This window comes from Chelon labrosus, assembly GCF_963514085.1.
Source record: "Chelon labrosus genome assembly, chromosome: 24".
In the NCBI taxonomy this organism is placed as follows: domain Eukaryota; kingdom Metazoa; phylum Chordata; class Actinopteri; order Mugiliformes; family Mugilidae; genus Chelon; species Chelon labrosus.
The window spans coordinates 7,682,986-7,697,437 of record NC_140357.1 but is presented as its reverse complement, the minus strand read 5'-3'; the positions used below and the strand labels follow the sequence as shown (position 1 = coordinate 7,697,437).

The following is a 14,452-nucleotide window of genomic DNA, read 5'->3' as shown; positions in this document are numbered from 1 at the left end:
CTTGCTTTTCCCCGTACTCTTATGTTGATTATTGCCTTTTCTGATTTTACTGACCAAACTCCTAACCTAGCTTCTGTTGAAATGGAAGAAAAGCTGCACTGCAGTTATAGCTGCGTTTGAAGGTGTCCCTATTTAGAGGCTTACAATGTGATCATTGATTTATTACCACCCCTGCAGGAGACTATATTGCATTTATAGGAAAGTCTAGGAAAGCTCATGTAAATCTGAGCTACCAGGAAGACGTTATGCATAGTTGGACATCAGACAATCTCTTATCATCAGTCACTTGAACTTTAACTGAGACCATTAAGCACATTTTGCACCAGTGAGAATAAAACATGGACACCTAGCATCCTCTCTGCATCCTCTCAGAGGGCTGCATCTCCCAGGATGTGAACCAAGTTTACAAATTGTGCTAATAACATCTGTGACTCATATCGGCCTGCTCAGATCAACTGATGTTTTCCTTCCTGTCACCTTTCTCCTCGTTTTATTTTTTGTCTTTATTTTCCTTCATTTAGTTTCTAATTTGTGTCCGTGAGTTTCCCTGTCTGCTTTGCTTTAGAAGATAAATAGGTATCGCTATCACAATCTGCGTAATTGTGTGTGTGTGTGTGTGTGTGTGTGTTTTTGCGTTGTGTTTATGCCAATATTCACAGCTGGAGAAGACGAGAGGACAGGAGTGTTCATCCATTGGGAAATTATGGAGCTGCAGCTGGCACTCTGCGTTGATGGTCATCCTGGAGAGGGAGAGAAAACGCAGAGACACTTAGACATCCAAGGTACGAGAAATGCTTCGGTTCCTTCATTTCTCGGACCATGAAGCACGGCATGAGTGCACGGCATTCATCTCTGATTATATCACATAATGCTCCTTTTTTCATGATAGTATATGGCGCTTCAAACCAGATGGTGCAGGATCACACTTGGCTGCTTGGTTGATGTGTGAATCCCTCAAAATGACAGAACTGTTTCATCATCAGTGTCGGACATGTTGGTTTTTCCATCAGGTCAATGCCCAAAGGCATGCAAGCCTCTAAAAACAGGACTACTTAGCTATGATCACTGGACAAGTCAATACACCAGATGTTTTTGGGGAAGCACTTCTGATCATGAAGGCACTGGAGATTTGTCGTACAAGCAAAATACATCCGACTCACTTTAAATTCCCAGCATATTACAATACATCATCCCAAAATTAATTTTCACTGGATACGATAAAGGCTGCAAAAGGGAGAACATCATGAAAATTGGCTTTTTCATTGTGTGTTGTTGTGTCTTTGTACCCGATACGAATTCTCATTAATTGACTGACTTAGAGCACAAAAGAGGAGCTTCAGTCAAAGCAGGAAGAGGGCTGTCTGGCTCGTCTTGTTTGTAGGTGAACAAAGTGCAGATGATGTACAGTTCCAATTTGCATACACGCTCGCTGCAGGCTTGTCAGCCGCCAGGAAATCCAAATTTGGTCAACAGAGTGGAGCCGAGGTGAAAAGAGCAAGCAGCAACCGACGCGGCGGAGATGTGAGCGCGAGAGACGTGTCAGTCGAGGCAAATAAGCCCCCAAACATACGCCTCTCTCGAGACTTAATATCCTTTTAATGAAACAATAAATTTCAGATTCATCACAGAGACACGCATTAACAGAAGTGAAATTAGCTATTAAAAATGAAGTTTGTGGTTGTTAAGGGGAATTTCTCGAAGATGTTTCTTTTCCTATTTGTGAGCAGAATCAGTCCTTCTGTGAGCCAACATGCAGCTGCCTTAAGAAGTCACTTCCCTGTTAGCATCTACACACAACTGCGTGGGATGGAAAATGCTGGCATAATATATATATATATATATTTGTCCTGGTTACAAATCCCTGTTTGTGCAGAATAAAATACTAAATGCAATATAAAATTTCTCTAACAATGTATGCGCATGTCAGCATTTTGTACACTTTTTACCCGATGTCAACCTCTTTTTCGTTTAGCACACAACATTTCTCTTCTGTTCCCACTAACTGCAAAATGCTACACCAAGACCATCAGCTAACACTGTCTGCTCAAAGAAGCTGCTAGCATCTGGAAGTGAAGTTAATGAAAACAGTAAAACAATGAAATTACCCTAACCTAGCCCCAACTCGAAGAACAATATAACTTTTTCCTTCTAGCTATTTAGCTTTCCAAATGCTAAGCTATGTTAGGCATGCTAACCTAACCCAAACCAAGTATGATATTTACCTTCCTTCTAGCTCTTTAGCTAATGACAACAGTAACACAGTGAAGTAACCCTAACTTTGTCCTTATTCGAAGTACAATATGTGTTTTTCCCTCTAGAGATTTAGCTTGCTAAATGCTAACCTACATTCATCTGCTATCTGCTAAATGCTTTTGTTGAAAGAAGTTTCTATCATCAAGAACTGAGGTTCAACAGTAACTGTAAGTGATCCAATCTAAGCCTAAATGCTTAGATAAATGTTTACCTTCTTTGTATCTCTTTAGCTTGCTAAATGCTAAGCTATGCTCACCAGGTAACTACTTTTTTGCAGAGAGAAGCTTCTATCTGGATTTGAGGTTAAAGACAGTGACCCGGTGAAGTCAACTCAATCTAACCCAAACCAAGTATGATTTATACTTTCCTTCTAGCTCTTTAGCTTGCTAAATGCTAACCTGTGTTCACCAGCTAACGCTACTTGTCTGTGTGTTGTTTGGTTCTCAGCAGGTAGCGCACAGTTGGCTTAACAGATTTAACTGAGAACAGCTGCTAATAACAAGGTTGATAAGAAAAGAATTTACGGGCGAGCAAACCACAGCGCTGAGCTGACACCAAACGTCTGTGCTGGTGGATGATTCTTTGGCTTTTTACACAATGAGCGAACCCCTTTAACGTGACACATAATGATTTGGTCGGCGATTCATATATAAAATATCGATTAGTGCAGCTTTAAACTTGGAGCTGTTTTAGAGTGGAGGATTTTAGCCTTGAACCACTGAACCCTTGCTGATAAGAGGCATATTTATGGCTCAATTTAGAAGCTCACAATCAGTGTTATTAACCTCAACTGTGCCCCAAATCATCCCCCTGCAATTATGGGTTAGATTTTAAGCAATAATTAGAACATTTTAAGTAAGCCCTTTTCCCTCCTACATTTAGAAATAGTAACTGGCTTCCTGCAAAGCCACATTGCTCCCTTCTGAGCATTTTCACAGACAGGCATCAAACCTACTCTGAACATTGAAATTTGCCAGTCAAGGCAAATACAATGAAATGCCACAGTCTCAGAGAAGGACCTTTCAGGAATTTTAGTTTTTTGATTTATTTGACTCTTCATGACAGGAGCTGTGCATCTGGCCCTCTAAAGGACCCCTGAAATAAACACTCGTTGGTTTTTGCCAAGCTCGAGCTAAAAATCTCGGATGCGCAGGTGAAATTGGATCCTCAAGACAGAAAAAGCTCATGTCAGAGCTTGAGGGTTCATAAACCCATATGCCACTCAAATTTAAAAAGAGCCCATCCACTCGAATCCTGAGACACAGTGAGGGTTTGTATTTTGTCATAAGGCCATGCACACAAACTCACACACACACTCGCACAACCTTTCCCCGTGTGTCATTTCTTCTACCACTGAGAAGCTGTCAGAAAGAAAAGACCCAAATGAACAGAAACACATGACACGTTGACATGTTGGATGAGGAGTTCCTATCCTATTTTGCCAAAGGTAAACAAAAGCTGCGCCGAAAAGGGCTACAATATTCAAATTTCAACATGGAAAACAACACGGGCTGACACATGTACACAATTTATCACACTTATATACAATTTAAATTGGGCCATGGTAAAATTCTATTTCAGCTTGGGCTGTCTACCTCTCTTACGTGTGCCATAACCCTCAGTCCAAACTAGCGACATCTGTCGTAGGGTAGATAGAAAGGGGGTTGTGAAGTATAGCCGATGCACTGTATGGTCTTCACGGTTCAATGGGGTTTATGGTTATCATTGCAAAATATACCAAAAGGTAGCCATCCAGGTTCCCATTTGTCAATTCTTGAGCAATTTCATTAACAGGCTCAACCAGTAGCCTCCAAGATTTCCACGATTATGTTATCACCATGCCATCTTCCATCACCCTACCCACGTGCCAATTTGCCCACCGCTGTGTAATATCCAATCCTAATAGTATCTTAATTCCGGAGGGCTACTAATTCACATGGAGGGTCACTAGTGATGTTGTAAATCTAATTAGGGTTCTTAATTAGCTTTGCTTGCACGGTTACTAATAGCCATGTAGCTGTAATGTTATTATCACATGGACAGGTTCTCTAAAAAGGATATGAGCTCATCAAGCGCTTAGTCTGTTAATCTTTACTGACACAGGACGTGGTACATACATCCAGAATAAAATATAGCGAGCATCCGACGCGGTTGCTGCCTGCACCTCTCAGCTCATTTTGTCTAAATCCATTTTTCATACTGTTCAGACACATTTTTTTTTCTTTCAAACTGTTCAAACAAAAACTTAAAATTGATTTCAGTGAATTTGGGTTTAGTGTAGGTATTGAAGGTCACAAAAGAGGGGGTTATTCACATTAAAAAAGTTTTTTTTACTAGCGTGGCTACATGCCATTTCCTTCTTATTATATCTCTGCTCTGTTTGTGTGTGTGTGTTTTCATGTGTTGCTGTCACCTCAGCGTGTAAAGGATTTTCCCATTGTTCCAGATCCGGAGCAGCTGATTGGGCGTCGTTATCCAGTGCGAGTCGGCGTTCTTGGAATTCCTAAAGATGGTGTCTGGGAGCCAGATCAGGCCGACCATATTGCTGGTTAAAGCAAGAGGCAGGAGGTAAGTTAATGATCTGCGCTGAATTCCTTCTGATTTCCCTGAAACGCACGAAGCTCCTGCTCCCCCTTCCCAATGAGAGTATAGCAAAAAATACCCGGAAGACTCAGGGAAAATAAAGCACATCAATCAATTTGTTCCATTAATTACAGCCCTTCTTCCTGGGAGAGAGGAAGAATATTGTTCTCAAATGAGATATTCACACGTGAAAATGTTCAGATAGGATAGTTGCTGCAGTGGAAAGAACGAAAGACGTCTCAAAGTTCCTTTAAAGGTAAATATAAAATGATCAATGGATGCGTATCGATGCCAACACAAAGCTGACATGTGTAGGAGTTTATAAATAAAGTCGCCTCTATGCCTCTATATTTGGTGTATATGCTCGGTAAGTGCAGTATACCTGTTGAGGGTTAGAATCCGCATGCTGCTGCTGTTGTACCGCAGACGGGTGTCCACCCAGGTCTGGGCGAAGATAATATCGATCTGGTACTCCTGGGGAGAGAAAAAGAGGAGTCAATATACTGGCAGCCCTTTTTTAGACAAGCATGGAGACAGACAGAGATGTGCAGGATGAAGTCCGTGTGCCAAGCACTCTAGTCCTTACTGAAGATAAGATAATTTGTTGGTTTAAACACAAACGCGTCCACATCAAAGAAAATCCGAAAGCAGCTCGGCGCTCACGGGAAACATCCAAATACATATTATGCTTTTGATATGGAAATGAAATCGCTCCATTTCGCAAACTGTTTACTTCAGCACATTTTCTTCACCTCAGCATTGACTCCTTCTTCTTCTAATTGAGAGATGTTTAAGCGTGAGAGCACCGAGTCAGAATTTTCTCACTTGCCAGGTAATATAAGTCAAAGAATTTGTCTTGTTGTAAGTACTTCTGCGTGTCTGTCGGTGCACTGTTTTATGTTTTATTCAATACACAAGTTAAATCCTTGAGAAAGTGAATTTGAATGCACTTTATAATCCCCAAGGTGAGTATATTTCCATTAGTGAATATCTAAGTTATTTGGAAAGTTTTTTTTTTCCTCCGCGGTTTAACCGGTTGCACTGCATCTGCTGCGTGTTGCACTAAAAAGTGTAGAAGCAAGTTATTAATATAACCACAGATATTTTAGCTCACGTGTAGACTCCACAAAGATCGGAGCGTGCCGATCCCTTTGGAGAGCTTGCATTGAAATAATGGCTAAATATAACTGACAAATGGTGTCATTCATTGATCTTAACTGTCTTTGAGGCTGGAGTTAAAATAATTGATCTTGAATTCGGATACGTGCGAGTTCTGCTGACGGTTTTGTGCTTAAATGTGGCAAAGGTTCAAAGATTTTCATTTTACTGTATATTGCAGGATCAGGTAACACAGGGGTGGCTGAGGCTATCACCCAGTGGTAAAAGTATTGGTGTCAAGTGGAAAGTTTAGCTGCTCATGTTGACTGCTAATTGCATCCTCAGTCCCTAGGCAGGTAACACAAAAACATGATAAGACATAGGACAGGACAATAAGAGCACATGACAAGACAGTACATTACTAAAAAGATGAAAGTCAATGGTTACAAGACTGGTTTGCTTTCAACCACTGCTTGAGGTAAGTTTTGAAGGTTTGTAATGTGGGACGCTCCCTTATGGAGAGTGGAAGACTGTTCCAGATCTTACTGGCCTTCTTTCTGGCCTTTCTGTAAAGAAAGAGCATTTTGTCCAAAGGCTGTTTTTCTGTGTGGGACCTCACAGTCCCCTCTAGAGGAGGACCTGGTCCTCCTTTTTTGACAGAGGATGTGTTTGAAATATAACCGGGAGTAGAGGAACAAGAAGGAGCAGCCACAGTGAGCTGTTAGATGAAGAGTTGCATCACAGAATTAAGGAAAAAATAAGAATTATTGCCTGTATTGCTTTTACCGCCACATTATTATTATTATTATTTTTTTTTAAAAGTGCGATAAATGTACTTCAACCTGCTGTGTCGTTTTAGAAAATCAGTGGAAAAGAAGCATTTTTTTATTTGTGTTTTGCAAATTCAATTTCGCCCAATTTCAGTTGGAACACGCAGGTGCGACTTCATCTTCAAGTGTGAATGTCAAAAACATCACATCATTTCACAAAAAGCGAGTGTTGTAGGATGGAGCAGGAGCAGCCAGGAGATTAAACACATCATTTTAATACACACTGAGACAGACAGTAGAGAAACGCAACCAGCTATTCACAGCTTCCCATCGCTCAGGAACTGAGGACTTCCAGCGTGGCCAGTAGAAGGTCAGCACATCAGCTGGAAGTCCTCTATAGAATGTAAACAAGGCGGACACTTCACTGATAAGGTCAGGCTTCTTTGGAAGCCATTCAAAATTGTTTGCTGATATGAAATGCAGGGGAAAAAAAATATTGGCATTCCCAAGTCTATTGTGTGAGAATGTCTCTGTTTGGAGAAAAGCCGATCCAGGCTTAAAGGGAAAGAGTCCAATCTTATGAGGATTTTCTGCACAGGGGAGTTTTATTTTTAAACCTGCATCATATTTGTCTTAACCAAAGGTACACCTGCCCGAGCTCGCCCCAGACATCACAGTTTCACACACGGTGTCACTTATTTTCTGACTTCACCGACCTTTTCCATAAACAAGACACCCGACCTTCTTTGAACATCCGTCGTCAGCCTCCATATTGTTGCTGTCGCCCTGCATAACCTTTGGAGGGTAATGATAGACACCAGCCTGATGACGACGCGCTCCACGCTTCAGAGCAGCAACAAACCACTTAGTGTTACATGTAGCGCCTGGAGCAGACGAACCCCTCACGGCAATCCCCAAGTGGGATTTTCTGCTTCAGCTGGGTTCTTTTGGGGACTGTCCCCACAAGACAAGGCACTGAAACAGGTCCATTAATCATGGACATTATTCAAAACGATGAAGCTGAGTGTTGGGAGGCTGGAATTAGCCGGGAAGGTTTGCATTATTCTCTCTGGGATCGATAGATGTTAAGGGAGTCTGTTATTTATGGCCATTGACAAGAACAAATGAATGAACTAAAGGTGACTTGCATTATCTATTCTCTGCTGGGAAAGGCTACAGACGAGGAGATGCAAGTTCATCATTTAGGGTGGAGGTATTTTATTTTAGGTCTTAAAATATTTAGTGTGATAAGCATTTTTGTCCCTGACTAAGTGTTAACCAGCAGGAAGTAGTTAAAGGAAGAGCTAATAAACCCTCACATGATCAAAAGTCTTACTCATATCAGCTAAATTCATAGTCTTGGAATAAGATGAAGGCCACTTACAATTCGTTTAGCCACTTCAAATAAAAGCAACACACCCTCAACTATGTCGTTTGCACACTGGATATCAGCAAACCCATAAGGGTGGCGAGAACAAACAAATTTTTCTCTCTTCAGGAATGCAAACACTAATCAGAATCTGATAACAACGAAATCCTTTGTTAAAGCCAACGGATGTCGACAACAAAGCACGTCTGACTGAAATTAATCAGCCCGACTTTACAGGCGTCTGAACAAACAGCTTCTCCCTTATTCGGCTTCATCATTTTTTGTGTGTGGAGGCGGCTCTCTCTCTCTCTCTCTTTTTTTTTTTTTTTCCTCACCAATTACAGATGTCATTCATCAAGATTTTCCACATTCACATACGGAAACATGTCTCCCGAGAGGGCAGATATACTATCTTAATGCCTGCGTGTTTAAAAAAAAAAAAAAATGTCAATAAAAAAGTGTTCAGATTGGCACTGACAAGGTTATTTTTCTTTCCCCAAATCCCTAATTACAGTGAGTAATCCCTTGTTTATCACTTGTTCCTTCATTCATTACCTGATCTGAGGGGGTGGTGATAATGGAAATTACAAAGAAAAGAAGCAGACAGTGTACAATATTAATGAAATCAGATGCATTTGAAGTTATTTCACTGCAAAATGTAATTGTTGTATTGGTGTTACTGGAAGTTAAAGTCAGAGTAACTCAACACTTCCTGTACGCTTCACATTAACACCCCAAACGAAGGACTTTTCCTAATAATGGGGAAATTCTACCTGTGCCGTGTGTCTGAGCTCTTCCGCTGCTGATCAAATGCTTGCTTTCCTTATTCTGGTTTTCTTAATGAACTTACCAAAACCATCAGTTCAGCATGCCCTAAATATTTCACCATTACAGCTCGCGGCAGACCCTCCTCTTCACTGCTGATCCACTAGAATCCAGTGGGCTCTGCACTTTATTATATTACGCTCCTCTAAGGCAACCCCAGACTTAAGGCACAGATCACTGACTAATGTATTTCTTCAGGCGAAACCGATGCTGCATAGTCGGTATAAATATTTATAAGTGAAATATTTATATCTCGCAGACCTTGGGAAATTGGTCGTTGGACTACATTTATAATCCCTGAAGAAGAAGACAAGGGTAAACATAAGAAGTGTTTAATTTTTCTAAGTCATGTGTCCACTTCTGAGCAAACAATATTCTCACCCACACCACCACTCCCACTCTCCCCGCATAAACACATTCACCCAGAATGCACTGCTCTCGCTCTGTCCTGCAGGCAGCCTCACAGCGATGCCCCTTGTTCGTGTGACGGCCGTTCAACCGCCGCTTAGGGGTGACGATGAACTTCTGTCACATGTGGAACAAACCGCACTACCTCTGGATACGAGTGCCATTTTGAAGATTGCTGCTGTTGTGTGTGCGTGTGGAGCTAATTTTGCAAACATGCCTTTGTCTTGTTCGTTCCGAGGAATCAAACAGAAAGACCTTTGAAAGAAACAAAAGAAAGTCATTTGCATACCTGGCTGTTTACTCAAAGCCTGTTTGGGAGGATGTAGGAGGCAAAATGAGAAATGCAATTGTATGGGCTACGCTTGACTGAACATCTAGCCTGAGGTCCAGTCGGCACCTGTGTTTCTGTCACAGAGACAAATGATTTACTTGTGTTTGGTCTGTTAATAGTGGGGTCCAATAGTGGAATAATGGACGCAGTGGCAAAGGCAGCAGTAGTGTTTAATTGTCTACCATCAGTTGACCCTGTATGGTTGACACGTTTCATGGTCTTGAAGGGTTTCTTGAAGACATTGCGTCATAGCTCTTCAGGCCAGGCTTCAGCTGTCCACCCACACCTGAAGGTCAAAGGAGACTCTTTGAAGACAACAACGTCCACATTTTAGCCGGAGAAGACAGATGCTTTGCAAGAGGAGTGAAGGAAGCCGGCTTTGGCAAACTGGTAAACCCTTCTCTGAGACAGTTTTAACATCTGTCCCCAGAACGTTCCACAACCATTCACACCTCGAGACTGGAGCCTCTGACTGATAATGGGACGTTAATGTACCATTCATTGGGGAAGGACAGAGGGATCAAAACAGTTTCCTCCAATTGCAGGTAAGTGTCTGCTCATGAACAAACCCTAGTCATGCAATTGTCCAGTGGGCAACACCTACAGATGTTCTCACCAGTCTTCTGAGATGAAGAAGCAACTTGGATGGAAACGTCTTCAAGAAACTCTACAAGTCCAGTTGACTTCTATGACTTTTCTTGGATATACCATGACCTGGATGACTGAGAACCTAAAACTAATTTGTGGTATGTGGCTAGTATTATTCATTCATTCATTCATTCATCTTCTTTACCCGCTTAGTCCTGTTAAGGGTCGCAGGGGTCTGCTGGAGCCTATCCCAGCTGTCATCGGGCGAGATGTGGGGGTACACCCTGGACAGGTCGCCAGTCCATCCCAGGGCTATGGCTCGTATTAGCATAGGAATTTTAAAGTCTCTTCATTTAATACACAAAATTCACTTCAGACGCCAAACTTCTGTATGCATTGATTCTGTGGGGATGGCAAGCAAGCAGATGAGGCAAACAAAAAGAAAGAAAGAAGAGGAATTAAATTATAGATGAAACAGTAGAAGGTAATGGAATCTCAAACGGGCCAGGAAAGTGATGAAGTGTAATAATGCGAAGTGAAAGATTTAAGAGGAAAAAGAAAATGGAATGACGGAGGGGAAAACACAAAAAGACAACGATTTAGTGATCCGGGAGTTACGGCTGTGTCAGCTAATCGATACGTGCTGACTCGAAAAAAATCGCCTGTGATATTCAAACATGTCTTCGCAGCCACATTTAATCAAGACGCAGAGTAAGTCTTTGGGAATTCATGCACATAAACCTACAACCTGCAACTTTATTTGTGTAAAGATATAAATTCAAATGGCACATGTACGTTTGCGAGCTCAAAAAGGAATAAGCTGAGCAGCATTGGCCAATGTTTGTCCTCTGCCCTGTCTAGTTTCAACAGGTGTCACCCGTTTAAAAAGGTCACATGTGACAGCCATGCAAGACAAAAATGATTTTTAATATTATTACTTGTGTTTCCAGGCCACAAAGGTTCCTCATTCGCCGCAGAGAATGCAATTAAGCACACTGAATGCCATTTCATTTTTCTGAATTAACTTGTGAAGCTGTCTTAATGCCGTCTTGGTGCAAAAGGTGAAGAACGGCGACCTTCTGCTCAGCAATCAGATAACCTTTTCTTATGAATTTTCAGCCTCCGTCTTCCAGCCCCTAAATGAGTCACATCACTGAAGGTCAAGCACGAAAAAGCTCCAAAAAAAAAACTGACACACACAGACACGATGCAAAATTTCTCATGCACGCCCGCGCACCGACACTACATTAAAAGGCACTTTAAACGTGACGTTTGACATCTGGTAAATTCTCTGCTGTACACGATGAAGTCTCAGCCCGGGCACTTATTTTCTGAATCACGCTTAACACTGCTCTGGCTTTCGTCAACTTCCCGTGCTGTTAAATCAAATCTGAACTGGAAAAAAAAGGAAAAGACAGCAGCTAGTGTCTCCTCTGCTCGGACTGGAGGAATTAAAGCACTCTTTGTGTTATTGGAAGACAAGTGTAAGTGAATGTCCAGATCTTTTGAGTGAGCTCGCTTTCCGTAAAGAACAACATCTTCAGAAACATTGGAAACAATAGAGGTGCTCCTCAAGTGGCCTCCGAGTGCATTTATTACAGTCCTCACAGCTGCAGAGTGTCATCAAACAAATATGGGGACCTCGTACTCATCTTGGAACTCCTTGTGATTGTGCGTGGAATTGATTTACTCTCTCATTGACGTTAACATGATTACAGTGTCAGGAATCTTGAGGCTCGTTGATTAAACTGTTTGGAGCTTGCTCTGCTGATTTCGACAACCTGCCAACGCTTCGCCGAAGTTGTTGAGCTTGCTGCGATTTAAGCGCATCAGTAAAGAAGGCCGGGCACATTTAACGAGTTTGAAAGTAAGTATTATATCGCCAACATGTCTTATTCTGTCTCGTCCTGGTTTATTTTAGTCAGCTGACCTCGTCCAGTGCCTTCCTGTTTCAGTCACGTGACCCTCCACACACACACCTGTGCCTCAGCCCTTAATCACCCACCCCTGACTCCCAAACCCACCTCACCTGTGTCTCATTCTCTAACGAGTTCACAGTGCACACACACACACACACACACCAGCCGTCTTCCTCCAGTTGTTTGTCCTCACATCTGCCTCGTCCCTGAAGTTATTCCTTTTTCTTCCACTTGACTGCTTGCCGGTGTTTTCACCCAAAAAACTTAAAACCTGTTTCTGAACTCGCGGGTTCTGTTTCCGTTGTGCTTGCAGTGACTAGTCTAACCACCTTGGACCCTGGATTTCCCACGAGGGAGAGCCTCAGGAGGTGAAAAATGTAAAGAGACCGAAACTTTTCTTGGTGACATATAAAAGAAGAAGACGGCGTCCAGAGCATTAGCATTAGCAGATCTGTGCAATCAGTGCACATGCAGGAGAGAAAAGCTTGATATGAAAGTGGACGACATCATGTATGAGCACATGGAGCCATCATCAGAGAGGTTTCTCTGTGAAGAGGAGGGAGACAGTTACCTACCACCAACCAGGAAGCAGGAAGCATCCCATCAGTGCTGCAGGACTTACTCCAGTATCACCAAGCAACATCTGTAGTCAACGGTAAGCATCTATACAAATATTTAATCTTCAAGCGGAGTTTTAATAGTTTGATTCTTTCTTATACTGAAGAATCAAAAGAATAGAGGAAACCACATCTTGCTAATTGAAGTTAAACAGAAAGTCCAGAGTGTTTGTCTACCCCTTCTGGCAGTGAGAGTCATTACACAAACACTCAACACGCACGTTTAACTTATGCCTGTGATCCTATGTGATTATGGAGGGCAATGACGGTAGGCGAGGGCAGTCACAGTGGTAATGCTAGCGAGTGGGAGCAGCAGCTACCTGGCTCCAGCTAGCTTAATCCTAAACTTCTTTGGTAAGGGCTTGCGTTCATATACGGTTCCAGTAATTTCCTGATGGAGACACGTTGGGGTTGTTGTAGTACACGTTGGGTTCATAACAGCCTCCACTCTGTCCATGCTACTAGGTAGTTAAATAAATACATAAAATAACAGCAATTCTAAATCTATTTCCTCTCTGGAAGCAAACCAAGATGCTGCTAAGTAACCCGTAACAGATTTAAAAACATTATCATCAGTGCATAAAGCAAAAATGAGCAGCGGATATTTAACAGAAATGAAAAGGAGAAGCAGAGGGCGGGAAACACAATGTTCCTTTTTATGTCTAAGAGTCTCTTCTGAAGAGCAGCCTTTGATGTACGTGCGTTCGTTCATGTGTGTTCATCTCAGACAGATGGATACCGAGGTGTGTGTGTGTGCGCTTGTTTGTGTTCCTTCTAAGTGTCCCTGCCACAAAAATAGCTCCTTCTGTCTTTTTTTTCCGAGTGGAGGAGGGTCAGGAAGTCCTTCAATCTCTATGGACTCAATTATTTAGTGAGTCCGTCCACGGCTGCTGTTTCACCGAGGGCGCACGCTTTATTCCATTCTGTCGAGGTTTAAGTGCATGCACAGGTTGACTCGGTTTGCCGGGAAACCAAAGTTACATGCGGGGACTGAAACACTGGAAGTCAAGGGTCCACCATGTACTTCCATTTTATTTTTTTAACTTCCTCCATTCAAGGCACATCCCAGGTTTCTCAGACGATTTACCATTAGCATGCGCTAAGTGAGCTTTTATGCAAAAACGCACCTGATTTATCAGCCTTGATCACATAAGTGGAGCTGCAGGGCATAGAGGCATCCCTTCACCACTGATTGAGACGTCAGGAATTCAAGCTATCTTGTGGAACTCGATCCAGGAAGCGTCTTCATTTAAGAAAGACCAGCTTATTCCACATGGCTTGCAGCTAAATCTCATATCCACGCCTCAGGGTTCGTTTGAAACATAATGTAAGTATCCACTTTATACCCTTCATACCCAAAACCTAGGGATTTCTTGTTTCATAAGGGCTGAAGATGATCAAGTTCCTACCTGATTACGCCTAGTTTTTCTTGAATTGTCTTCTTTGCTTGTAGGAAAAAAAATCCTCCATGCCCCACTGTAGTTTTCCAATTACTGTGACACAAACATTTTACAGAAATAGTCCAGAAAAAAAGGTCATTTAGAACTTAATTACCAACTTAATTACCTTCCCATGTTGTCGAAAACCCAACCTGGACTGTCAGAATAATTACAGTGCTGATTGCTCGCTCAGTGTTTGCAGAAAACCCAAAATAATATAGAAATACGCCTCCATTCAACATGGTCACCACA

The 14,452-nt window shown here is 42.1% G+C and overlaps 1 protein-coding gene across 1 annotated transcript in view; it reads right to left on the bottom strand.

Annotated features, from left to right (window-relative positions):
• Positions 1-14,452, bottom strand: part of LOC311509230 (gamma-aminobutyric acid receptor subunit gamma-3-like) — a gene marked incomplete at both ends in the record, with an annotated part of 72,194 nt that overhangs the window by 24,267 nt on the left and 33,475 nt on the right. The window contains 3 exons of the mRNA XM_084574336.1: positions 658-740; positions 4,667-4,798; positions 5,219-5,310. Of these exons, the coding sequence (XP_084430462.1) occupies positions 658-740; positions 4,667-4,798; positions 5,219-5,310 (307 nt within the window). The remainder of the gene's footprint in view (positions 1-657; positions 741-4,666; positions 4,799-5,218; positions 5,311-14,452) is intronic.